The sequence below is a fragment of the Labeo rohita genome, chromosome 7 (assembly GCF_022985175.1).
Source record: "Labeo rohita strain BAU-BD-2019 chromosome 7, IGBB_LRoh.1.0, whole genome shotgun sequence".
In the NCBI taxonomy this organism is placed as follows: domain Eukaryota; kingdom Metazoa; phylum Chordata; class Actinopteri; order Cypriniformes; family Cyprinidae; genus Labeo; species Labeo rohita.
In genome coordinates, this window is record NC_066875.1 from 3,171,773 (window position 1) to 3,199,425 (window position 27,653).

Below are 27,653 nucleotides of genomic sequence, written 5' to 3' on the forward strand. Positions count from 1 at the left end.
CTGTTACAAGCATATCCACAGATCATCAACAACAATTTCTACTGGTACATATTCACCAACTTTTTCAACCAGCATGCCCACAACAGCAATTAAGACATCAACAAGCCTTACTTCCTCCACAAGTACAAGGATACAGCAACAACTTCCACAATGTTTTCTGCCACACCTTCAGTTTCTTCAACAAGCAGATTTACACAAGAAGTTACCACACCAACAGTCCAGAGTTCCCCCACTGGTAAAAGCATACCCACAACTCCATCAACAATGACAACACCTTCACCAGTGTTTTCAACTGGCATCACTACACCACTGACTAAAACAACTTCAGCTCAGAATTCCTCCAGTATGACAAGCGTATCTACAACGCTAACAACAAAAACATCTACAGCTCCATCAACAATGTCTCCAACATCCACAACACTGAAAACAAGCACCCTTACTCCTACCCCTGGATGTAATTGTTATTGGTCAGATTGGAACGACTTTGGGAGCCCAACAACAGGTCCTGATGGTGGTGAAATAGTACCTATTGAAAGAATAACTGACACCTATCACACCATTTGCTCAGTGCCAAAGGAAGTAGCATGTCGTGCAAAACATTATCCTGGAGTCCCTCTTTCACAGCTGGGCCAGGTTGTGAAATGTAATATGAAAGATGGACTAGTTTGCTTAAATAAACACCAAGGCCTTGCACAGCAATGCTATGATTATGAAATTAGAATATTCTGTTGTGATGAAAACTGTGGCAACATCACAACACAGTCTTCAACTACAGCTTCTACAACAATGTCATCACAAATGTGCCTTTGCCAGAAAATACAACATCAACGGTCCACAGTTTCCAGTGTTACAAGCATATTCACAGATCTATCAACAATTTCTACTGCTACACCTTCACCATTTTTTCAACCACCATGACTACAGCATCAACTATGGCATCAACAAGCCTTATTTCCTCCTCAAGCATATTGAGAACTACAGCAACACCTTCAACAATGTTTTCTGGTGCATCTTCAGTTTCCTCAACCAGCAGGTTCACACAGATTTCAACATCAACAGTCCAGAATTCCCCCACTGGTAAAAGCTTATCCACAACTCCAACAACAATCTCTACTAGTACACGGTCACCATTATTTTCAACTGGCATGAATACACTATCGACTAAAACACCAACAGTCCAGAATTCCTCCAATATTACAAGCATGACAACACAATCTTTAAAGACAATAGCTACAAGGATGTTATCAACCAACATGACATATACCACTACTTCAGTGACAAGAGTACATAGTTCCTCCACTGTTACAAGCATACCTACAGGTACATCAACAACAATTTCTACTGGTACATCTTCACCATCATTTTCACCTGGCATGACTACACCACAGACAAAAACAACTACAGTCCAGAATTCCTCCAATACTACAAGCATGACAATGCATTCTTTAGCCACATCAGCTACAAGGATGTCATCAACAAGCGTGCATATACCACTAACTACAACTTCAACAGTACATAATTCCTCCTCCATTACAAGCATATCTACAGGTCCATCAACAACAATTTCTACTGGTACAACTTTGCCAACTATTTCAACCAGCATGCCTACAGCTTCAACTACCTCATCAACAACCATAACTTCCTCCACAAGTAAAAGCTTATCAACAACTGCAGCAACAGCTTCAACAAGGATGACTGCTACACCTTCAATTTCTTCAACAAGCACCTTTTCAGAACAAATTACAACACTAAGAGTCCAGAGTTCCCCAACTGTTAAAAGCATACCTACAACTCCAACAACAGTGTCTACAGGTACATCTTCACCAACATTTTCAAGTGGCATAACTACACCACAGACTAAACATCAACAGTCCAGTATTCCCCACTGGTAAAAGCTTATTTACAACTCCAAAACACAATCTCTACTAGTACACGTTCACCATTGTTTTCAACTCCACAACACTGAAAACAATCACTAAAACACCAACAGTCCATGTAATTCCTCCAATACTCAAGCATTGGACGCACTCTTTAACCAACAAAAGGCCCAGCTACAAGAAATGTACCTATTAAAACAATACACACCTATACCACTAATTTGTTCAGTGCCAAAGGAGTACATAGTTCCAAAACATTATCCGAGAGTACCTCAGGTACATCAATAACAGTTTGAACTGTAACATGAAAGACCATCTTAAATTTTCACCCAAGGGCTTGACTACACCACAGACAAAAACATATACAGTCCAGAATTCCTCCAATACTACAAGCATGACAACACAATCCTTAACTAAAACAACTACAAGAATGTCATCAATAAGCATGCATATATCACCAACTACACCATCAACAACACATACTTCTTCCGCCGTTACAAACACATCTACAGATTCATCAACATCAAATTCAACCACCATGCCTACAGCATCAACAAGTCTTAATTCCTCCTCAAGCATATTGAAAACTACAGCAACAACTTCAACAAAACCAACAGTCCAGAATTCCCATAAAACTACAAGCATGACAACACAATTTTTAACTACAACAGCTACAAGGATGTCATCAACAAGCAGCACTATACTACCAACTTTGACACCAATAGTTCCAAATTCCTCCATCGTTACAAACATATATACAAATTTGTATAAAATAAATTCTACTAGTATACCTTCATCAACATATTTAACCAGCATGCTTTCAGCACCAACAACACATTCAACAGGCCTTACTTCCTCAACTAAAATCAGCAAATCAACAACTACAGCAACATCTTCAACAAAGTTTTCTGCCATACCTTCAACAATTGGGCTTACACAACAAGTTACAACCCCAGCAGTCCAGAGTTCCCCAACTAGTAAAAGTATATCCACAACTCTCCCAGCAATTTCTGCTGGTTCACCTTCATCAGCCTCATCGGCTATCATCTCCTACAATGTAACAAGCATATCTCCAACTCAAATGACAACTACATCTTCTACAACTCCTTCAATAACTTCTCCAACTTTCACAACATTAAAAACAACCACCTATATTTCTACACCTCTGTGTATTTGCCATTGGTCAGACTGGAATGACTTTGGTGGCCCAACAACAGGTGTTAAAGGTGGTGAAATAATACCTATGTCTACCTTTTCTACCATCTGCTCAGCGCCAAAAGAAGTGGAGTGTCGTGCTAAACTATACCCTGGTGTTCCTCTTTCACAACTTGGACAGGTTGTAGAATGTAATGTAAAACATGGACTTGTCTGCTTGAACAAAAACCAAGGCCATGCACAACAATGCTTTGACTATGAAATTAGAGTATTCTGTTGTGACATAAACTGTGGCAATTTCTCAACAAACTTACCAATTCCAACTACTTCTAGAATGTCATCAACAAGCTTGCATATACGAACAACAACATCGCCAACGGTCCAAGGTTCCTCCACTAGCTCAAGCATATCTACAGTTTCATTAAAAATAGCATCTACTGCAAGTTCTTCAACAGTTTCTTTAACGACTTCCACAACAGCAGAATCAGTGACCCTTTCTCCTAACCCTGGTTGTATATGTAATTGGTCAGAATGGACTAATTTTGGTGGCCCAACAACAGGACCTGATGGTGGTGAAATAGTACCTATTAAACAAATAACTGGCACCAATCATACCATCTGCTCAGCACCAAAGGATGTGGAATGCCGTGCAAAACTTTACCCTGGAGTTCCTCTTTCAAAGCTTGGACAGGTTGTGAAATGTAATGTGAAAGATGGGCTGATTTGCTTGAATAAAAACCAAGGCCTTGAACAGCAGTGCTTTGACTATGAAATTAGAGTATTCTGTTGTGTTGGAAACTGTAGCAGCAACACAACACAATGTCCAACCACCACTATGGTTTCAACAGCTACCATGTCTGTATCACCAAATGCAAAACAGACAAATGAAAGTTTCTCCACAAGTACAGTCACATCCATAATTCCAACACCAGCTTCAACTCCTATCATGTCTGTCCTGCTGTCTACAACACCAACAATCCAAAGTTTCTCCAGTGGTACTAGCCTATACACGACTCCAGTAACTTCATTATTTCCATCAACTGCTTCAACAACTTCTCCACTGTCCAAAACAGCCACACATACTCCTAACCCTACCTGCATTTGTCCCTGGTCAGAATGGTTGGACTTTGGAGGTCCAACAACAGGTCCTGAAGGTGGCGAAAATATATCAATCAAAAGAATTGTGGACAATTATCCTACAGTCTGCTCTGCACCAAGGGAAGTTGAATGTCGTGCAAAAAATTACCCCAGATTGTCTCTATCCCAGCTTAACCAGGTTGTGAAATGTAATGCCAAAGATGGCCTTGAATGCTTGAACAAATACCAAGACATAACGCATCAGTGCTTTGACTATGAGATCAGAGTATCCTGCTGTGATGAAAATTGTGGCAGTATCACAACACTGACACCAAAAATCCCTTTGCTTACTCCTACCCTTGGATGTGTTTGCCAGTGGTCAGACTGGATGGACTTTGGTAGCTTAACAACAGGTCCTGAAGGTGGTGAAATAATTTCCATCAAACAAATAACTGGCACCTGCTCAGCACCAAAACAATTAGAATGCCGTGCAAAACTTTATCCTGAACTTTCTCTTTCACAACTTGGCCAGGTTGTGATATGTAATGCAAAAGATGGACTCATATGTTTTAACAAAAATCAAGATATTACACAGCAGTGCTTTGATTATAATATCAGTTAGTGCAAAAGATGGGCTTATGTTTGAACAAAAATCAAGATATTACACAGCATCAGAGTATTATGCTGTCATGGAAAATGTGACAACTCCACACAGGCACCAACAACACCCACAATTTCTTCAAAAACACCTTCAGCAACTTCTACACCTTCCAAGACAAAAAAACCATCCCCACTTACTCCGACCCCTCCATGCATTTGTCAGTGGTCAAAATGGTTGGATTTTGGTAAATCAACAACAGATCCTGAAGGCGGTAAACTTATACCAGTCAAAATCATCACTGATACCTATCCAACCACCTGCTCAAAACCACAGGGAATTGAATGCCGTGCAAAACATTATCCCCGACTTCCTTTATCAAAGCTTGGCCAGGAAGTGAATTGTGATCTTAAAGATGGATTTGTTTGCCTAAATAAAAAACAAAATATTACCCAGCAATGCTTTGATTATGAAATCAGAGTATTGTGCTGTCGTGGACAATGTAGCAGCTCCACACAGGCAGCAACAACCTCTACCAGGTTGTCACTTTCAACAACAACCATGCCAGCAAAAGCTTCTTCAGAAATTACTTCTGTACAGCAGATACAACCGGATAATTCTACCCCTGAATGTACTTGTCATTGGTCAAAATCATTGGACTTTGGTGGCCCAACAGTAGGACCTGAAGGTGGGGAAACAATAACAATCAAAAAAATAACAGATACCTATCCTTCCCTCTGTTCAGCTCCAAAGAAGGTGGAATGCCATGCAAAACATTATCCTCGACTTTCTCTTTTACAACTTGGACAGGTTGTTATTTGTAATGCAAAAGATGGGCTCCTATGTTTGAACAAAAATCAAGATATTACACAGCAGTGCTTTGATTATAATATCAGAGTATTATGCTGTCATGGAAAATGTGACAACTCCACACAGGCACCAACAACACCCACAATTTCTTCAAAAACACCTTCAGCAACTTCTACACCTTCCAAGACAAAAAAACCATCCCCACTTACTCCCACCCCTCCATGCATTTGTCAGTGGTCAGAATGGTTGGATTTTGGTAAATCAACAACAGGTCCTGAAGGCGGTAAACTTATACCAGTCAAAATCATCACTGATACCTATCCAACCACCTGCTCAAAACCACAGGGAATTGAATGCCGTGCAAAACATTATCCCCCGACTTCCTGTATCAAAGCTTGGACAGGAAGTGAATTGTGATCTTAAAGATGGATTTGTTTGCCTAAATAAAAAACAAAATATTACCCAGCAGTGCTTTGACTATGAAATGAGATTGTTGTGTTGTCATCGGGATTGTGTTAGTGCAACATTACCAGCAGCATTGACTCTAGCTTTATACAATTCCTCCACAAGTGTAAGCACAACCACTGTAGCCCCAACAAGAGCTGTGACTACAACCATTTCAAAAACATCCCCCTCTGAATGTATTTGCCAGTGGTCAGACTGGATGGACTTTGGCAGCCCAACAACAGGGCCTGAAGGTGGTGAAATTATACCTATAAAAGCAATAACGAACACATATCTTAACATTACCTCTGCTCCAACTGGGGTTCAATGCCACGCAAAACTTTACCCTGGATTACTTCTTTCACAGCTGGGCCAGGCAGTAACATGCAATTCTGAGGATGGACTAGTTTGTTTAAACAAGAACCAAGGTGTTACGCAACAATGTTTTGATTATGAGATTAAAATATTACATTGTCATGGATTGTGTGGAATATCATCCAAAATTACACAAACAAATCAGTATTTTTCAAACAGCACAATTATCACCACAAGAAGTTTGCCAGTTACCACAGGTTCAACAGGAGGTCACATCACTTCACATCAAGATTGTTTCTGTGAAATCGATGGCAATACGTTTAAGCCAGGTAATTATTTATTCTTTACTTGTCTACCTCTCTAAAGATTTTGGGTTATGTTTATGTTTTCATTTATTAATTTTTCTGTTGTCACAATGAATTAAAAATCTCTATTTTCGCTTCACCTCTTGTAAATGATGCCATATTTTTCTTATTCCACAGAATCAGAAATTTACAATAAAACAGATGGTGATGGATGGTGTTACATTGCAAAATGTGTCAAAACAAAAGATAAGAATTGTAATGTGATAAAATTATCAGTACCCTGTTTAACAACAATGTTGCCCTCAGCCTCCATGCCATTGACAGGCAACTGTGATAAACATATGCCTCCTCTTAAAGTAAGTACTTTCATAATTGAGGCTCATATTATACATTTTTGGTGTCTCAATCTAGATTTTGTTTTCTTTGAGTAAATTCTTATTGGGAATATGTTTTTTATTTTTTAGAATGGTGAATCTATCCATGTGGGAAACTGCTCTATAGGCACATGCGTAAATGGTACAATGGAGCGTAAAGCAGTACATTGTGATCCTGTCCAGTATCCTGTGTGTAAGAACAAATTTCCACCACTGAAAATTGCTGACGAGTCTGGATGCTGTTTTAAATATGAGTGCCAATGTGAGTTGTATGTATATCTTTTGTTCTCTTCAATAATCAGTTACTGTCTCACAATATGTTTTTGCACTGAAAATGAATTGTACATGTTGTTTCAGGTATCTGCAGTGGCTTTCGCGACCAACATTACATTACATTTGATGGATTATATTACCCTTTTAAAGGAAACCTCACTTATGTGCTTGTGCGAGAAATTGATCCTAAGTATAATTTCAGTGTCGTAGTTGATAATGTCTTCTGTGATGCTGAAGATGCCTCAAGACCCTGCCCTAAGTCCCTGATGATTAGCTACAAATCTTCTGAGATCTTCATGTCTCAGAGGATTTCTGGTGGAACTGTAATCAATTTGGTAAATAAGCTAAAATTTTCACATTACAATTTCAGAAAAAGAGTGACAGTTGTCTTTTCAAGAAGTACTTTAAAATGCTTTATAGTGCATTCAAATTATCTGGGCAATTTTGCAGTTTGATGTTTACATTGTAAATGCATGATGACTTCTCCAGACTCATATACCACCATCCCCAACCAAGTTAATAGCTTTTATTCTACACTTTTAAAAATAAAGGTGTTTCACGATGCCATAGAAGAACCTTTTTGGTTTAAATGGTTTCATAACAAACCTTTAACATCTGAAAGATTATAAAAACATTATAAAAAGGTAAGAAAGAGATGGTTCTTTAAAGAACCTTTGACTGAATGGTTCTTTGTAGAACCAAAAATGGTTCTTCTATGGCATCACTGTGAAGAAGATTTTCAAAGCACCTTTATTTTTAAGAGTGTAAATCACAAAATTTGCATTATTGTAATTATGCTATCACTTCCAAAATGTGGCTTTGAACTCAAAATTACATCCAGAATTAATTAACTTATTTATTGATTGATTTAGTTGGATTTTTATATGAAGTGGAATGTTCATCATGTACAAGATTGTTTGTTTGTTCGTTTGTTTGTTTAGATTTATGTGAATGAAAAGAAAGTCAAATTGCCATTTGAAAGTCAAGATATCCATGCCACAGAGAATGGCACAGAGTCTCTTGTGGTCATATCTGAGATTGATGCACACATTTCTTTTACTGGCACAATGTTTTCCATTCATCTCCCATGGCAAAATCTCCATGGCAACACAGAGGGCCAGTGTGGTAGGTTCAGTGTCTTGTCAAAATTATGATACACTGATTGAATTTAGAAATAATCTTGTGAACTTCAGTAGTTTTACATTTCCAGTCATATTTCAAACAGAAATGAAATTTTTTATTGTGCTGTGTTATCTCAGAATTAGTTAAGAAAAGTCATTCAGTGACTGTTTAAACACTGGTTTTATGTTTTTAGGTGTGTGTGATAATAACCAAAGAAATGATTGTCGCTTGCCAAATGGCACCATTATATCATCTTGCCAAGACATGGCTCCATATTGGCAAGTTCATAATAACAACAACTTTCTGTCACCAAGACCTGAATCCATATCAAAGCCATGCCCCTCTTCTGTGATATGCAAAATATTGGAACACAAGTAAGCAAAAATTTAAGTCATTAAATTTTTTTAAATTTAGAGTAATGCCATGCATGATGAAAGTAATACTGGTTTGTGAACATTTAACACCAAACTAATGTAGAACTAAAAGATTATTATTTTAAATCAGTTAAATGTAGCTAATTATAATGGATTCCACTGATCATCTCTACAGGCTTTTTGATAAATGCCATAAGTTTGTCGATTTTGAGCCCTACGTTTCTGCCTGTAACTCTGATGTGTGTAAAACGAACAACAAAGCCGCTGGTTGTGCCACCCTGCAGGCCTATGCTAGGGAATGTGCTATGGCAGGAGTATGTGTAGACTGGAGAGGTGTCACTAATGGAGTGTGTGGTCAGTATATGTATTATCTTAGTGTAATTCTATCAGAATAACATGTATTGTTGTTTTTTTACAAACACACCTTACCTTTTTTTTTTTCATTTAGATTTTAAATGTGATAAGCCACAAACATATAAAGCTTGTGGTCCTCAAGTGGAACCAACCTGCAATGGAAGGTAGATCCTATATGAAATCTTCAAAAGTGTTCTGAACATTTAAGAATGATTTTAAAATTCAGCAGTAGAGAAAAGTACAATTTAAATGGAATGATTAATCATTATTTTTGTGTGTCATTTTAGATTTAATGTAAATTCTTTACATGGCAATAATGCATTCAGTAATAAGGAATCAATGCTATGGGAGGGATGTTACTGCCCAAGTGGTACCACACGTTTACGACCCAATTCTAATGTGTGTGTTACAAGCTGTAAGCAAACTGGGCTGAAAGCTGGTAAGTGTAATTTAATATTTATTATGTCAAAGGTCCCAGACGTACGTCTGCAAGATGTCTGTTAAAGATCACTTGATCTAAAAATGCATCTGCTGTGTACAAGCAGACGTCTGTAAGATGTCAGTTTTACATACATTCTAAACCACAAACATTTTAAAACATCTAATAAACGTCTATTTGACATCTGATAGAAAACGTCCTATAGACCTATTGATGAGTAAACACTCTAAAAATACCTCTTGCAGATGTAAATACAGACGTCAAATAGACGTCTCTGAGATCTACGTGTGCTATCAGGGGTTTGATTAACTTTAATGACACATTTTCATATTTTCTACTATTGATCTGTTGTACAAAGAATATAAAGTTTTTACACTATATAGATAAACACCTATGACTAGTGAAAATAAATCTTAATCCTACGCAATCACATTCTACAGAATTCTGTTATGTCTCGCGCATCACGCTGTCAATGTTTTCAACCCTTTTCAACAGCTTGTAAACAATGTCAAATAACGTTGCATTTACCTTTTCAACTTTTGTTGAATAAAATAAAAGTAAATAGGTTTTATTTAATCTATAATGTCTTCACTATGTTCTCAGAAATCCTCAACTCTTAGAAACGCGGGGCAGCGGTCTGAAGTTCCCAGTTCCTCCGCCGAAAACCAGCGCAGCACCGGCTTAGATTTCTGCAGCACACCGGCACAAGAACCAGTGCTATTTCTATGGCAAAGGGATAACACTGAATGTTACATTTAAATGTTCTTTTTTTCCCTCTTAAATGTTCGTTAAATTAGTTTAAATGTAGGCAGTTAATAAAAAAATGTATAAAATATGCTATATTCAAAACTGTATTTATTCAAAATAAAATAATAATAATAATAAACAAAGTATCATGAAAACAGTGATTGTGTAGTGTGTTTTACAATTTTTCAGGATTTGAATTAATCTGGTAATATTAACCCATGAAAGAGGTAAAAACAAAAAAAAAATATATTCCTGTAAAATGAACCAGCATTCTGTAAATAGCCTAACCCATTGTGCTGGGATAAATTAACAACATAAAATAGGTTAAAATAAAGAGATAAAAAATAAAATAGGTTAAAATAAAGAGATTCTCCATTTCTGACCCATCTGTGTGTGTGAGTGTGTGCCATTCACTGTCCATAGCTCATTAGTCAAAAAATAAATAAATAAAAATAATAATAATTTCTACAGAGGAGCGTTTTCTAGCCCTATACGCTATAGCTATAAAGTGTTTTTTTGTTTTTATTGATCCAATAATGTCTCATTTGTTGTGTTTGAATAAATATTTCATGAAAAACAGGTATGACAGCCCCCTATTTTAACAACGAATTGGAGTAGAAAAAAAAGTTTGTTTAAAATTCATATTTAAATGTTTCATTTGAATGTAAATTATTATATATATAAAAAAAACTAAGCAGCAATTTAATTTAATAGTTTGGATTCTGTCCTTGTACTCTACAAACAGACGTATGTAGTTTTGTAATGTTTTTGTGACTATGGAGACGCCTAAAGTTCAGTAAGTGGAATTCACTGTCGTAATTACAGGTGCTTTTGTTGCTGCCATAAAGCAGAATTTTTCGCGGAATTTCGTACCCCATCACCAAACATGCATTCTCCCGGAATAGACGTTCTTCTAATTTGAAGGCAGTATCAGAGTGATTTTGAGACTGGTATTTCAAGGTAAACTTTACCCCCCAGTGATATCCTGGACACTATCAACCAGCACCAGCACCATTTCAGTGGAAAAGGGATAACAGGGAGTACACCGAATATTACTTTTAAATATTAAGTTTATTTCTATATTTCTAAAATGTTTGTTAAATGAATTTAAAGGTAGCTAATAAAATGTCTAAAATATGTTGCATTTAAAACGGTATTCATACAAAATAATATAATAATAATGAACAGTGTATCATGTAAACATGATTTGTATCTTGTACTGATGTATTAATCTACTTGTAAAAGTAAATTATAATTGTATTGATGAATATGTATTGAATTAATTACACAAACTATGACTTGTTATTGTTTTAATAAATATGCAGTGTACTTGCTACTCTTAAACATTTGGACTTTGACAGTCTGACTATTTGAAAGCTACATGATTAGTGCAAGAAACTGCCATTTAAAAGTGACACAGTTTGGTTTAGTAAACTTTAGCTTGTTTCGTAAAAGCATTGTAAAAACAGCATTACACATAAAAAAAAAAAAAAATCATTTTAAAATGAATTGATATTGATAAGAAGTTAAGAGAAAATTTGTATTTGATGATTTTTTATTAAATCTCACTAAACAAAGCTTTGGCGACAGTGTACAATAAACAGTTGTGTGTGTGTGTGTTTTTATATATATATATATATATATATATATATGTTTACATATTCACCTGTAGATTTATGACCCTGATCAAATCTAATAAAATTTGACAAATTAAATACTCATGCACATGACGCAGGAAGAACACAAACAGTCCTACGGATAGAATTATTGTATTTTTACATGCATTACTGTACAAAAGTACTAATTAGTTCATAGATGAAATTGATCTTTTTATCCATAAATTCATCAAACATTACAGTAAATGTTAAAGCTGTCTGTTTCTTGTTTTTAGATCCACACTTGTTTCCATCACAATGTTAGTTTAGAGTCATAATAAGTAGTTTATTGAATAATCTTTCCAAAGGTTTAGTATGATTTCATCAGAGCAACACAAATTTTAAACAGAATAATTACCGGAAAATGGAAAATGACTTGTATCTGTTCACTGTGAAAACAATACAGAACAGAACATAAGAATAAACAGTAAAATTTTATTGCGTATATTAAAAGGAATATATTAACATGTAAAATTAAGTAGATTAAATAGCTGCACACATGCATAAGTTACTATGAAAAATCCTTAGTTTATATTTACTCCCATGTATTCATCATCTTGTTGTTGTACCTCTGGATCACCCTCTTCTCTCTCTCTCCTGGTTGGATCCAGTTTCTTCTTTTAACACAGTAGTACATGAAATCATCTTCATTTCTCAAAAGAACAACAGAATTTCTACACAAATGTGATTGTATTTGGCCATTTCCTACTCTTCTAATCAGCACAACAAGTCTGTTAATATTAAATAAGGTTTATTAAATCGACACATTAACATGATTTGTTAAGGATTATGTAACATAAGGTTAAAGTAAAGAATAGTAGATCCTGAAGATAGGGTGTTGCCATTACACGTAAATATGTCATTTACATTCGAAAATCATTAAAAATATTACCATTTAAACTTTATTTTGGGATCAAGCAAGTGCTACTTTTACATGAATAGAAACATCCTTGTCTTAATGATTTCAAGTTTCAAACAGTAGTGTATGTTTTATTTTAATAAACCCACAGAAGAAGATAAACTTAAAGCATTATCATTTATTGTTTTAATTCATTGTGCACTTATATTACATATATTACACTGATATATAAAATATATAATGTAATGTAATTTGGACAAAAAAATTCAAATTTTTCAAATTGTATTTATGGTTTGGATCAAACATTAAATTCGAATTTAATATTAATAAAAACACACTTATACAAACAGTGTTATAAAATAAATAGATTATCCGTAGTAAAAAAAATAACTGTAAGTAGAATTTTCACTAGATAAAACTAAAAACATTTTTAAATGTTGTAACCTAAAAACACTGTAATGTTTATTTTGATGTCTTATTTAAAAATAAAAAAATAAAAATACTCATAATAGTTGTTTTTTTTTTTTTTTTTTCAGCCAGTAAAGCAACCTATATTTGTTTAGCATAAATCAAAACTCTGGCGTCAGGCAAAAATACTATTTACATAAAATTGTTTCTTTTCTTTTTTCTTTGGGGAGTGGTATTTGCTTTTCGACAAACTGAATGAAACAGGTTTCAACACAGCCATTTCACTTTTTCAGTGTACGACACGGTTTGCAATATTATGTGATAGACTGATAAGGAACATTTATAGTTTAGTTAATAACATTTAGTTAGCAGATACTGTTTTTAACAATTTCACAAACAATTTATTACAAGAACCAAAATATCTGTTTCATACCACTTGTACAATAAATGACACCTCTTTGCTTCAAATTTATATATATATATATATATATATATAGTTGTTAATTATGATTACCAAGTCATTTACAAATCATACTTTAAGTGAAGGTAAATGTTTTTTCTGTTTTTCCGGTTCTGTCCCTCAAGTGTATTCATCCAGGTATTGCGAAAGCAGTCTTTACATAAAGGCTTTAACTTACCTCAATTTAATCTTCTGTTGCATATACCATGCCATAGCACAGCATCAATCATGGCAATGTGTGTTTGAATTACGTTGTTAAACCATTAAGCTAATTTCTGAATCCTGAATCCAGTTTACCCCAAAGAACGTATTAAGCTCCATCTATTTGCATTGTGCTTGTGAGATAATGCAACATATAGCAGTGTATGACGAAGACTGTGAGAAAACATGCCAGATCCCAGTTTTAGCAAACACATTTCATAGGCTTGGTGGCCATGGACACATCCTCTAACATGACAAACCAGAGGCTAGGGTATTTTGGAAGATTTGGGGGATTAGATCACCTATTTTTTTAATCGTTATAATAAAAAAAATAATAATCAAATAAAACGAATTCAAAGGTTTGGATTCCCTTTGGAACTTTGGATTCAGCTGATAAATCCTGAACATGATGCTTTACAACAGGCTTAATTAATATAGTTTTTAACAAATTATTTTCATGAAAGAGAATTGTTTTTTAAGATGTAAATGATTTATTATTTACACTCTGGTGTTTACAGTATCTTTTTTAAAAGGTCCTTTAATCAGGATGCAGATCCTGGAAAAATACTATGACCCACCCTATTCGTCACTAGCCATAATTGCTATAATGCAAAAACATTTCCTTACGCTGAAAGTAACGCAGGGCCTTAAGTTTTGTTAAGGTGTTCACAACGTTGCGTCACTTTTGGGGATTAATGTACTAAAGACTCAATATTTATACATCATTAGTTCAAAAGAGTTCCCCACCCCATGCATTGTTACAATCCTTTCTCTCACATTACAGAAAAGGCACACCAAAACCACAAACATTTACATTTAACATAACATTTCCAGCTATTGCTTTACTTTAAATATTTTTGGTATTTTCTAGCAGGTTTTCAGCATTTTGACACACATGGCATGTCTAGTGTAGTTCAAGATTAAATAAAAAGCCTTTAATAAAAAAGCTCTTAAGAAAAAACATTAACGTAACTAGAATGAGCTCAAACTAAATCAAGTTTACTAAATAAGACTAAGTATTTTTAATTAAGTTTGCGTCCTAGAACCAAAAAATATTATTTATATAATTTCAGCCTTTCTACTTCAAAATATCATGTTTAATGTGTTACTTGTCTTTTCTTTGTATTTTTCTTCTGTGAAATTTACTAGGAATTTATGAGTGAAAATTGTTTTAGTGTACTGAATAAAGATGTCATGAACATTTGGATGTATGTTTAAAAGAAAAAGGTAAAATTAACATCAACATAGTTGATTGAACGTATGTAAACATGGCTTCAGACTTCAGCTTATTATTAGTAGTTGTAGTAGTATTAAATCAATTTTTATATGGTATTTTTCTACATGAAATCAATTCAGTTTCAAATATTGCTTTCTAACATGAGCCTGATTTATTAATGAAATCTAAACACAAATATGGAAATCCATCAGCTAAAAGTTACATTATGCTGTCATGCAAAATAAACATGTGGCCCCACCTTTAGTTCAATCTTACGTCCCTTCCGAGGGACAAGTGCTATAAAACTCTGAGTATGGGACCGTCTGTCTCATTGAACCTGTGGAGAGCTCAACGCTCCACATACACCATGGAGAGGATAAAGACCATGTCTATAGGAGCACTGATATGGGTGACACTGTCTTTTGGACTCGCGGCAACACAAACCAGTAAGACTAATTTTTTGTTTCTAAATACTGGATTTAAGCATTTTATTTAATTATATTGATTATAAAATGTATTTAATATTGGTAACACTTTACAATAAGGTTCCATTTGTTCACATTATCTAACTACATTAGTTAACATGAACCATAAAAAAATACATCTAAAGCATTTATTATTTAATGGGCCTGAGTAACATTAACAAAGCTGAACAATAAGCAGTTGTGTTTTTTTTACGTTAAAAAATATTAATAAATACTGTTACAAATGTTAATGTTAGTTAATGCATTGGCTGATGTTAACTAATGGGACCTTATTATTAACTATTGGAATGTATTAATGCAATAATTATATATTTACATGCAAGTATATAATAGGATGTCAGTAATAGTTTCTTAGAATTTGTTTAGAATGTATATAATCATAATTAATTGTGGAAATGATTTCAGTTATTAAAAAGGGAAGATATCTATCAAACATCTATGAGATCCAGTTTATTTAGTTTGTAGTACTAACTGAAAAATTATTTGGTTCCTATATATAATCCTATATATATAATCCCATATTAACACAGAATATTTCTCATAATTCTTCAGTTTTCACAACAACGAGCATGATTCCAACTGCCACAATAGAATTGATTTCAGGTAAAATCTATGAATCATTCAAAAATTCAAATGTTTCTTTATTAGAAACTTTAAAGTAAACTAAAAACAACTGCTGTTTTTTTTTTGTTTTGTTTTTTTACCAGGAGTGAGTTCACAACACAATGGGCAGGTGTGCAGTGTGTGGGGAAACTACCATTACAAGACCTTTGATGGGAACTACTTCCAGCTTCCATCTTCCTGCAATTACATCCTGACGTCACACTGTTCGACCAGCTATGAAGACTTTAACATCCAGCTGAGACATCAGGTGGTGAACAGTGAGCCCACAATCAGCAAAATCACCATGAAGCTGCAGGGGACATTAATAGAGCTGGCTAAAGGCTCTCTCGGTGTCAATGGGCAAATGTAAGTGATTCTGATTATTAAATAAAGTGCATCATCAGGCTGTACTCATAAGGCTTTAACGGTGTTGACTCTTGACTTAATTGCTGTCAGTGCTGGTTTGGGAGTTGGAAAGACAAACACAGCGTCTTTGACAATCTGTATGAACAGAAATAAAGGTGACTTGACTTAATTTTACCACTCTTTTTGTAGAGTCACACTTCCATTCAGCAGCTCTGAAGTATTTATCGAGAAGATGGCGTCTTATATTTTAGTCAAGGCTGTTTTTGGACTCGAAGCCATGTGGAATGAAGATGATTCATTCATGGTAAGAATCTCTTCTTCATGCAACAAGCACAGATTTCCAATACTTGCAAACTAACTAGGAGGGAAGCAATGCAGAACTAATGTTATATATATTTCATTGGTTTTCAGGTCAAGTTAGATGAGAAATACACAAACCAAACGTGTGGACTTTGTGGAGACTTCAATGGAATCGAGGTTTACAATGAGTTCATCAGTGATGGTACTTTTGATTTTAATTTATTTGACTATGGAGAAATATGTAACCCTCTTGGATGTTTTGCATTATTGTACAAAGATAATAAAGAATCATTTATCTCCTGTTCTAGGGACTACGATGTCCGTTTCAAATTATGGGAACCTTTGGAAGATGGATGGTCCAACAGAAGTCTGTAAGGAAGACACAGTACCTCTTGTAGAAAACTGTGGAGATGAGGTAAAAAATTAAATGGTTCTTTTCTCTGTCTACACAGAAATGACAAGCAATTAAGTCACTTCATGTGAACAAACTAGGGTAACAATCAGTGTTGGGAAGGTTACTTTGGAAATGTAATAGGTTACAGATTACAAGTTACTCTATTTAAAATGTAATAAGCAGTGTCACTTTTCAATTACTTTATTAATGTAACTTATTACATTTGATTACTTTTTGATTACTTTTCTAAATTTCTTATATTTTCAACTGTTAATCATTTTAAAACATATAAATCAGGCAGAGTTAACCTTACAGTAGCACTCAACACTGATTACTGTCAGACTTTATCACTTGAATTAAGATTATAATAAGTAAGGGATAATATACATCTTTATTTTGCGATAACAAGGCTGGATGTAGATTATCCCACTTATTACACAGCTGCTTGCCACAAAAGTAAATAATTAGACACAAAACATTGATCTGAGTTGAAATATGTGAACGCAAAACTTCCATGAAGAAATCAGTTGCTAGTAAGTGGCAAGTTGACAGAATTGAGAAATTGTACACATAACATTAAATTGAGTTTTAATATTTTATTAGCTAACCAAACGCAAAGCTTCCACTAAGAAAAACTTAAGTTGCCGTTTTAAGTTGCCTGGATGAGTCTGTGTTATTAGCTTTTACCAGTTGTTATTGGGGAATAACATACCTTGGAATGTCATGACTGACCAATCAGAATCAAGCATTCCACAGAGCTGTGTAATAATTTTATTTAAAGCACAGCCACCACAAATTCAGACTTAACACCTCGTATTTACTTTGAGATCATACTGAGGATTTAAAGCCATAAGAAATAGTTTAATAGCTATGATCCTGCTTTTAAAATCAAATGTTTCGATAGTTATGACAGGAAACACTGGCATCTAACAATGCCTTGGAAAAAAAAACAATTCATCTTAAAAAATAAAGTATATGCATAAACCCAAATAGGAAATAAAACAGTTATCGAATAAGCATGTGTCCGTTTCTGTGTCCTAAACTTCTGAAACATTGGTGTCTCATTTTAGAGCAGTCAATGCAATTTATGAAAGAAGTCAAGTAAATCTGCATGTGGGTGGGTGTGTGTGTGAAAAAAAATTTAAAGTAAGCCCCTTTGTAATCATTATTTTCAAAAGTAACTGTAATTTAATTACAATTACATTTATTATTCAATTATTCCATTACATGTAACATGTAACTCCCCAACACTGGTAATAATTGTCAAGCGTTTAGGCTAAAAATACAATGGTTTCAGTTAAAATGTCAATTATGGGTAACCAAGGAAATTGGGAGTGGGTGGTGAATTTAGGTTTAGCACATTTATTGTGGTATTGTTAAGAAATCATGAACACAAATGCACAAATGTAGTCATTTAGCAGATATTTTTATGTATAGAGACCAAAACGTAATACAGTCCAGAAACTGCATTGCTTAAAGATAAAAATGATGTTGGTTCATGCCCTTTGTCCATTGTCATTTTTGTCCCAAACTTCTACACATTCTACCCATCTGTTTTTTAAATTAAATATAATTAATACTTCTGTAAAAATAATAATAAACAAATAAATAAAACATTTTAGCATAAGGATGCAACATAACAAAATGTGAAAACTATGTTATGTTACTGTGCATTAATATTATGAATCACGAATGTGCTGTTTTAAAATGCGCTTTATAAATAAATGAATTTGAACTTGAACATATGGTTATTCAGGGTTCAAATCACAGGTAGATAAACCCTGTGTTAAGTAAATAATATCTCCATTTAAATGACCTTTGAATGTGAATGGGTTTATTAAGGAGGGAGTCTTTGGAATGATCATTATTAGTGGTTTCATCATTTTTTAGCTATAGATACATTTATATGTTTGTTGGATATTAATTGTGACTTCTCATTCCCTACAGAATTTCTGCCGTGATATCTTTTCCAGTTCAGTGTTCAATGATTGCAGAGGACGGGTTTCCATTGATTCATTTGTCCAAGTTTGCATGAAAGACCTGTGCCATTGTAACGGTACCTCTGGATCATTCTGCCTATGCAAATCCATCGCTGAATATTCCAGGCAGTGTGTGCATGCAGGAGGAAAGCCTGAAGAATGGAGATCAGAATATTTTTGCCGTAAGTATGCCATCTTCTCTTAGTGGGTCTTTTTTAGTCCTTTGCAAATGTTTGTCTTACCAGTATGTCTAAAGCAAGGCCAATAATTGCTATAGTCGCTTCCTTTAGTTTTGTATTCATTTTCTTAATTGATGCTCTCTGAATAGTATCTCCCCTTCTTTTGTATTTTGCAGCACATCCGTGCCCAGAAAGCATGATCCACCAAGAGTGTGGAAATCCCTGTACTGACACCTGCACAAACCCTGAAATAGGACAAGTGTGTGAGCACCACTGCATTGATGGATGCTTCTGCCCTCCTGGTACAGTGTTTTACTATGGTTTTCTTTATCTAAAGTAACTGGCTACACTGCTATCACTTTTTACTAATGTTTTTTGTCTTCAATCTGATACTATTTTTGTTTAATCCCTCTAGTGGTCTTCAGTCATTTTAGAATGAAACTTAAAAATTGGAATTTTTAAAATATTCACTTTCGGAATGTTATACAACTTGATGACTTTTGTGGCACTTGCTTCATGAACGAACTCACACACAAAAATTTTTTTGAATATGATTAGACAATGTTAAATGGTCTTTAAAAACAGTCACACTTGTGATATTTGTAGTCAAAAATTGCAGGAAATGTTTGGGAATTACAAAACATATGAGAATACAGAGAATTTTTAGGGTACAATCTACAACTCAACCACAGTGAAGTAATCTTTGTCAACGTCTAAACATAAATATTTAAATACAAAACCTAATAAAAGTAAGTAATTTTGTCCGAACATACTCTTATAAGCAAATAGGGAATAGACAGCATTTAGTGGTTACATGGCATTTCTTATTTTATCTGTCAGATGTCGTCAGTCCGCCTTATATGCATTGGATATTAAATTCCTTTGCTATAGTTTTAACTTAAGCATTGTATTAATTAAAAAAATTATATGAAATATTTAGGACCCAATATTTAGGTAGTGTATCTTTTTTAAATATTTGTATTGTTTTATATACACATACTGCATGCATAATTTAAATTTGGATATTGTCTAGTGCCATGAAATCTCAAAATACTAAACATTAAAGAATAAATAGTTTGGAAACAAAATATAGTACATTAATTTTGGCCTGTTTTGACCATTAAGGATCACAAGTCTGACCCCTAAAGGAGGAAAACCAGTAGGTTAAACAAAAATAATTGGTAGTTTTCTTACTGTTGTTCTAAATGTGTCCATTTTGTCCTGAGCAATAACCCATGTTCCTCTTTCTCTCACTTCCAGGCACTGTTTTTGATGACATACACAATACTGGCTGTATCCCACAGAGTGAATGCTCCTGCGTCCTTGGAGGTAAAATATTTGCCTCTGGGGAGAATTACACGAGCAGCTGCAGAGACTGGTGAGCCTCTATCATCTGACATTCACACTCAATTAACTTAATTTGCTCTTACAGTCAGGATACAAATGATACATATATTAGATAACTGAAGATCATGTACTATATTGAGGGTTTTGAATTATTATTTCATTATTATTTCCTATTTAGCACCTGTGAACATGGACAGTGGAACTGTATCCAGAAGGACTGTCCACAAGCATGCTCAATAGAGGGTGGATCCCATATTACCACTTATGATGGAAAAGCCTACACCTTTCATGGAGACTGCACTTACATCCTATCCAAAGTATGCACTTCCTTGTGCATGAAGGCGGTTTATAAGACAACTTTACATTTGTGCTGTTGCTACACTAATTAAAAGTAGTAAACTAGTGACTGATTTTTAAGCACCGTACTAAACAATGACTACTATTAAATTAAACAAACAAATTGACCTTGTCCATTTTTCTGTCTTTTTTAAAGCAATGCACAGGCACAGAATTCACAGTTCAAGGAGACCTGGTGAAATGTGGTCTGACTGAAACAGAAACCTGTTTGAAGTCAGTAACACTGGCATTGTTAAATGGAACTAATGTAAGTACTAAAAAGGACTGGAAAAAATAGAACTTAGCATATCATTTCCAAATATAAAATATTCATTGACTTTTTTTTTTTTTTGACGTATTCCCTTGTGCACTCAGGTGATTAAAGTGGATTCCAGTGGAAATGTTGAGGTCAACAGAATAATTGCCCAGATGCCACTTTTTACAGGTAGGCAAATCAAACATTGGAAAGGAAATAAATTAATGAACAAACGTACCATTGCAAAATCAGTTTTTGTTCATATGAAAATCTACAGTATGTAACTTTTGGCCATCTACCTGTTAAAAATGAATATAAAATATATATAAAATTAGCATACTGGACATTTTATCAGAGAGGATGAACAAATAAATAACGAAATGCCCCTTATCCACCTTATTTTTTAACACAGAAGTAAGCCTATGGGCGAAACTTCTGCTAATTAGCCACTATAGTAATGTATAACGAGAACAATAACAACAGTAAACGGTAAAGTGGTTTGCACTGCAAACCAGTGTGTTCAAAACTAAGACAATACATTAAAATAGCATGTTAAGACACACCTGTTTGCAGTATTAAGCAGCAAAATTAGCTAAAAATAGCTGGATGTGGATGAGACTAGAAGCCAGATCCATAAAATTTACAAATGGCCACATCCACTCTTACAGGAAAAATGAATAGCTTCATTCACATTTCTGATTTTTTTATTTTTTACAGCCGGTGATTCCATAGAGCTACTAAACATCTGCTTCTTGCATCAATAAAATATGAATCACTATTAATACAGCTTTGTCAGAGTGTATTTGGGTAAAGACATAGTTTGGAAGATTTGTTGAAGCCTTCTCAATAACATTTTTAAAGCTATATTTGCTGTTTTCTAGTGTAACTTTTATATCAGAGAAAGATTATTTGGTGTGTGTAATGTAATTATGAAATCTTAAAAGTGATTCCAAATAACCTAGTATGGGTGCATTTAAATAATTGTTCAGGAAAAGTTATTATGGACATTGCTTATGCAAAGAACTGCTCGATTTCTGCTTTATTGTTGATTACCAATTATATATGTCTATTATTATTTGATTTTCAGCTGATCTGAGCGTTTTCAAGCCCTCCTCATTCTACGTTGTCATTCAGGCCCATTTGATTGGGCTTCGTCTAGAGATCCAGCTTGTGCCAATAATGCAGCTTTACATCACAGTCAATTCAGTGTACCAAGGAGAAACATGCGGTATTTATTTTTAACAGACCTCTTGATCTTTAACCCTCTCATGCAATACTCTGAATAAATGTTCATGTTTAGTCATTATGTATCTTCATGTAAGGCTTTTTCTGTGGGATTACATTGATGTTTTCAATCTGTTTAGTTCTGTCCTCAGTTGATTGTGTTATTAACAAATCAATTTACAGGTCTTTGTGGAAATTTCAACAACATTGAGGCTGATGACTTCACAACCATTGGTGGTCTCAGGGAAGGAACAGCTGTGGATTTTGCCAACACCTGGAAAACAAGAGCAAGTTGCCCTGATGTCAAAAGAAACTTTGAGAATCCTTGCAGTCTTAGCACTGAAAATGGTATGAATTCACTCTATTGTTGACATTTGATTTTCACAGTTTCACAACACGTTGCCTTTATAACTCTGGAATGTCATTGAAGACTAATAATTATTTTTCTTCCCACAGAGAAATATGCACAGCACTGGTGTTCCCTGCTATCAGATCCCTCATCAGTGTTTGCCCCCTGCCACTCGGAAATCAGCCCTGAAGTCTACAAAGCAGTAAGTGAAATACATTCCTTCTCTTTTATTGTTTTTTTAAAACAGTTTTCTCTAACTTTAACATACTTTCTAGAATTGCATATACGACACCTGCAACTGTGAAAGAAGTGAGGACTGCATGTGTGCTGCTTTGTCTTCATACGTTCACGCATGTGCTGCAAGAGGGATTGCTCTTGATGGCTGGAGAGATGTTGCCTGCAGTGAGTTGCTTTCTTTTCTGAAAGGCTTGAAAATATTTAATAGTTGTCAACAGCTCGACAAGCTCTTTTTGTGTTTCATTTTAAAGGTTAAGCAGATTAAAAACAGTATGTGAGAGCTCTCTGTATCTTTCTTATCTTTCAGAAACATACACACTAACCTGCCCCAGCACCATGGTCTACTCTTATCAAATGACCAGCTGCGATCGCACTTGCCGATCCCTCAGCCAATCAGACAACACCTGCGCTATTGACTTCGTGCCAGTCGATGGCTGTGGCTGCGCAGAAGGAACGTATATGAACGAAAACGGTGACTGTGTGGCACCTGCCAGCTGCTCATGTTATTATGCAGGCAAAATCATTCCTGCTGGAGACATAATCGCAAAAGATGGAGGATCATGGTATGAACATGAAGTTGGTTAAATTTCTGTTGAAAACAATTGTTGTAGGCAGGGTTTTTCAGAAGTTGTTGATCCCAGGGACCCTCAAATATGGCAATTCTGAGACACCTCCTTATGAAAATATGTACACATATTTACAAAACGTTTATATTAGGCTAACTGTGAGAGAAAATTGCAAAATTAAAAAATTGATTTTAGTATTGTCATTGCACTCAGGCTTATTCATTTTATTTTCTTATTAGATTCAGCATGTACCATTTTCCTACTCACTGTTAGAAAACTGTTAGAAGTTTTTTTATAATAAAGAATTTTATAATAATACTTTTTCAATCCAAGGGTCCTTGGACTTCATTTTGAAAACCCTGTTGTAGACTATTGGCCAAAATGTGATTTAATAATATTTAACATAATATTTAAATTTCAGTATTTGTGAGCAAGGGAAACTGAGTTGCACTGGAGGATCAACTTGGGAAGGTGTGTGAAGCTATTGTTAAATTGTAAATTTAAAATCATGTTTCTGGCTTACACTTTATGAGAGTGAGATCAGTGATTGTATCTGAGATGAGCTACACTCATACCCTTAAGTAAGAACAGTCTTTTGGTCAATTGTTTACTTTTAGTATGCCAAGATCCAATGACGTATTTCAACTGCTCCACCGCTAGCCCTGGATCCACGGGATCGGAGTGTCAGAAGAGCTGCAACACATTAGACATGGCCTGCGTGAGTTGCTTTAATGCCCATAAATGATTAGTTCATGCTGATGTAGTTCTAAACAAGTATGCTACATTTTCTACATAACACAAAAAAAATTTTCTTAAAGTCTTAAGTCATTAAATCCATGCAATAACAGTAAAACTGCAAAAAGAATAATAAAACACCATAAATGCACAATAAAAGCATTTATGCAAAACGAGATTTGAGGGCTTTGAGATTTTGGAGCTACTATCAATAAAATGTTTGAGTTTTTGGAATTTGACTACCATGTACGGTAAAGAGTAGAGTGAAGATGCTTTAAAAACTCCCCTTTTGTGTTGCACTGAGAAGATAACAGCATATTGCTTTAGAATGGCATTGCAGTAAATGCTAAATTGTAATATTTGGGTGAACTATTTCTTTCAGCAGTTACGAGTAATACTTTGTTGAAATATTGTATATGCAGTGACTTTTATGTTGAATGACTACAGATCAGCACAGAGTGTGTGTCTGGCTGTGTGTGCCCCTCTGGATTGGTGTCTGATGGGAAAGGTGGCTGCATCGCTGAAAACCTGTGCCCTTGCTTCCATAATGGAGTTGCCTACCAACCTGGAGAAAGCATTAAGACTGATTGTAATACATGGTATGTTCAGCTATTCAAGATTTGCAGTTATATTTTATATTTTATGTACGGTCTAATTTTTCATAATGAACTTGCGTTCCTTTTTTATAGTACTTGTAAGGATAGACGATGGACCTGTACCACAAACCAGTGCAGTGGGACATGCAGCATCTATGGAGATGGCCATTATAAAACGTTTGATGAGAAAAGATACGTCTTTAGTGGAAACTGCGAATACAGCCTTGTTCAGGTATTAACCTTGCACTTACAAAGCCTGAAGATCTTTGTCACTAAACTTTATAAAGGCCTATTACTTTATCATCTAAATCTAAATTTTATGCCATGACTAGGACTTCTGCAACAACTCCACCGGCACTTTTAGAGTCATTACTGAAAACATTCCCTGTGGATCTACCGGCACCACTTGTTCCAAGTCTATCAAGCTGTTTCTTGGCGTAAGTTAACTTCTCGCATTCATAGCAGTTATGTCAAACCTTAAACTAGTGAAGAACAAACATTTTAATTATGCCATTATATTTCAGAGCATTGAGCTTAGATTGATGGATGGATCCTACCAAGTTGTTCATAGAGATGCAGGGGAGGAGATTCCCTACCAGATGCGCACAATGGGACTTTACTTGGTGATTGAGGCCAATAATGGTCTGATGCTCATATGGGACAGAAAAACAACTATACACATCAAACTGAGTCCAGAGTTTAATGTAAGCAAAGTGGCTGGTTCATTAACTCCACTCTTGTCAACTCTATTTATTAAATGCAAATATCATATTTATTTTATATATTAACAGATTTCCATTTATATCAACAGGGCCGTGTGTGTGGTCTGTGCGGAAACTACGATGGAAACGCAAACAATGACTTCACTATGCGCAGTCAAGCTATTGCTGTCGAAACCCTGGATTTTGTAAACAGCTGGAAGCTCTCTAATTGTCCAGATGCAACCCTCACTGAAGATCCTTGTGTCCATAATCCATATAGAGAGGCTTGGGCACAGAGGCAGTGTAGCATCATTACAAGCAGTGTCTTCTCAACCTGTCATTCACAGGTACTTACAACAAACCGTTTTGAAAAAGCCATATAAGCATATTTTGTCTAAAACACTGAATGCAGTTTGGGTAATAGCCACATTGTCATGAATATTGCTTTAAAGGTGGACCCCTCTCCTTTCTATGATGCTTGTGTGAGAGATGCATGTGCCTGTGATAGTGGTGGAGATTATGAGTGTTTTTGCACTGCTGTAACAGCCTATGCGCAAGCATGTAATGAGGCTGGAGCCTGCGTTGCTTGGAGAACACCTAAAATATGCCGTAAGTCACTAAGAGTTATTTGACTGTCATCAGATTTGTAAAAACGAAACCTCAAAAACCAAGAAACAGGTTTAACGTTAGCCTTTTTATTGCAGCATTGTTTTGTGATTATTACAACCCCCCTGGTGAATGTGAGTGGCATTACAAATCTTGTGGAGCACCTTGTATGCAGACGTGCAGAAACCCCTCTGGAGACTGCTCTAGTCAGATACCAGCACTTGAAGGTGAGAACTCAATGCAGAATACATAACAGATAACAAGAAGGGGAGATTTTGCTTCAGTTTTTGTTTGTTTGTTTGTTTGTTTGTTTGTTTACATCTTTGCTCTAAAGTGATTCAAATGAATATTTGGCATGCATATGTATATTGCTCATATCACTCAAACATATAATATGCATATAATAATATATAGAACACTATCTTCAAAAGATTTGTCACAACGATTGATTCTCTAGAATCCACTGAACTTCACATTTCCTTATCAGGGTGGATTTTTTTTTATTATCTATTTTATATATTTTTCTTTGAACCTTTTAGGTTGCTATCCTAAATGCCCTCCGGAGCAGCCTATTTTTGATGAGGATAACATGATGTGTGTGGCACAGGAAGATTGTGGCTGTTTTGTTGAAATGTTACATTATCAGGTTGGCCAGCAGGTGCCAACGACAGAGAACTGTCAGTCATGGTATGTGTATATAATTTCTACTCATATTCACATTTCATATAAGTCACTAACAGTTTTGAAATATATGTAAGCTATCCTGTTTGTGTTTTTTTCCTCATGCAGTTATTGTTCATCATTTGGTGTCATCTGTGACTTTGATGTAAATGGTAAGATTTTAGCATTTCAGTTATAGTTTAGTTAGTATGAAAGAATCTACTTTCATCATATACTCTTTCATTACACTTCATGCCTTTTCTATATACCTTTTCTCTATTTTCAGCATGTATTTGCCAATACAACAATATGGAGTACAACTTTGGGGATACCATTTATCACACAACGGATGGACTGGGAGGTTGTATCACAGCCAGATGTTCAGTCAACGGAACTATTGAGAGGACTTTCATACCTTGTGAAACGACCACTATCCCAACAACCACCTCCACTCTGACCACAACACAAAGCTTAACGCCAACCCCGACAACAGTTTTTGTCTTTAGCACTCCAGGTACCTTTTCATTTCCGTGTTACACATTTATTCCTGATCTTATATATTGCTTTTGTAGTTTATTTAGGCATCATGCATTGCAAATTACAGTTTATATACATTAGTTCTACTGGGAAGACTTGTGGTAAGCTTGTTGTTGTAAACAACAAGTATTTTA

The 27,653-nt window shown here is 35.0% G+C and overlaps 2 protein-coding genes across 2 annotated transcripts in view; both read left to right on the forward strand.

Annotated features, from left to right (window-relative positions):
- Window positions 1-7,102: 7,102 nt before the first annotated feature.
- Window positions 7,103-10,254, forward strand: muc5f (mucin 5f). The gene is made up of 8 exons (XM_051115258.1): window positions 7,103-7,217; window positions 7,313-7,563; window positions 8,170-8,353; window positions 8,544-8,724; window positions 8,900-9,078; window positions 9,173-9,242; window positions 9,366-9,517; window positions 10,121-10,254. The coding sequence occupies exons 1-8, from the start codon at window positions 7,103-7,105 to the stop codon at window positions 10,135-10,137; spliced, it is 1,149 nt and encodes a 382-aa protein (XP_050971215.1). The 3' UTR covers window positions 10,138-10,254.
- Window positions 10,255-15,410: 5,156 nt separating this feature from the next.
- The window catches only part of LOC127168409 (mucin-5AC), a 28,845-nt gene continuing 16,602 nt past the window's right edge, over window positions 15,411-27,653 (forward strand). The window contains exons 1-29 of the mRNA XM_051115259.1: window positions 15,411-15,509; window positions 16,101-16,151; window positions 16,256-16,517; window positions 16,707-16,821; window positions 16,929-17,019; window positions 17,126-17,232; window positions 19,159-19,372; window positions 19,546-19,671; window positions 20,630-20,747; window positions 20,895-21,033; window positions 21,210-21,320; window positions 21,428-21,497; window positions 22,396-22,536; window positions 22,716-22,880; window positions 22,989-23,083; window positions 23,157-23,283; window positions 23,426-23,681; window positions 24,106-24,155; window positions 24,302-24,402; window positions 24,867-25,018; window positions 25,109-25,247; window positions 25,348-25,452; window positions 25,540-25,719; window positions 25,827-26,063; window positions 26,169-26,325; window positions 26,421-26,549; window positions 26,862-27,009; window positions 27,112-27,155; window positions 27,269-27,496. Of these exons, the coding sequence (XP_050971216.1) occupies window positions 15,431-15,509; window positions 16,101-16,151; window positions 16,256-16,517; window positions 16,707-16,821; window positions 16,929-17,019; window positions 17,126-17,232; window positions 19,159-19,372; window positions 19,546-19,671; window positions 20,630-20,747; window positions 20,895-21,033; window positions 21,210-21,320; window positions 21,428-21,497; window positions 22,396-22,536; window positions 22,716-22,880; window positions 22,989-23,083; window positions 23,157-23,283; window positions 23,426-23,681; window positions 24,106-24,155; window positions 24,302-24,402; window positions 24,867-25,018; window positions 25,109-25,247; window positions 25,348-25,452; window positions 25,540-25,719; window positions 25,827-26,063; window positions 26,169-26,325; window positions 26,421-26,549; window positions 26,862-27,009; window positions 27,112-27,155; window positions 27,269-27,496 (3,937 nt within the window). The 5' untranslated portion in view covers window positions 15,411-15,430. The remainder of the gene's footprint in view (window positions 15,510-16,100; window positions 16,152-16,255; window positions 16,518-16,706; window positions 16,822-16,928; window positions 17,020-17,125; window positions 17,233-19,158; window positions 19,373-19,545; window positions 19,672-20,629; window positions 20,748-20,894; window positions 21,034-21,209; window positions 21,321-21,427; window positions 21,498-22,395; window positions 22,537-22,715; window positions 22,881-22,988; window positions 23,084-23,156; window positions 23,284-23,425; window positions 23,682-24,105; window positions 24,156-24,301; window positions 24,403-24,866; window positions 25,019-25,108; window positions 25,248-25,347; window positions 25,453-25,539; window positions 25,720-25,826; window positions 26,064-26,168; window positions 26,326-26,420; window positions 26,550-26,861; window positions 27,010-27,111; window positions 27,156-27,268; window positions 27,497-27,653) is intronic.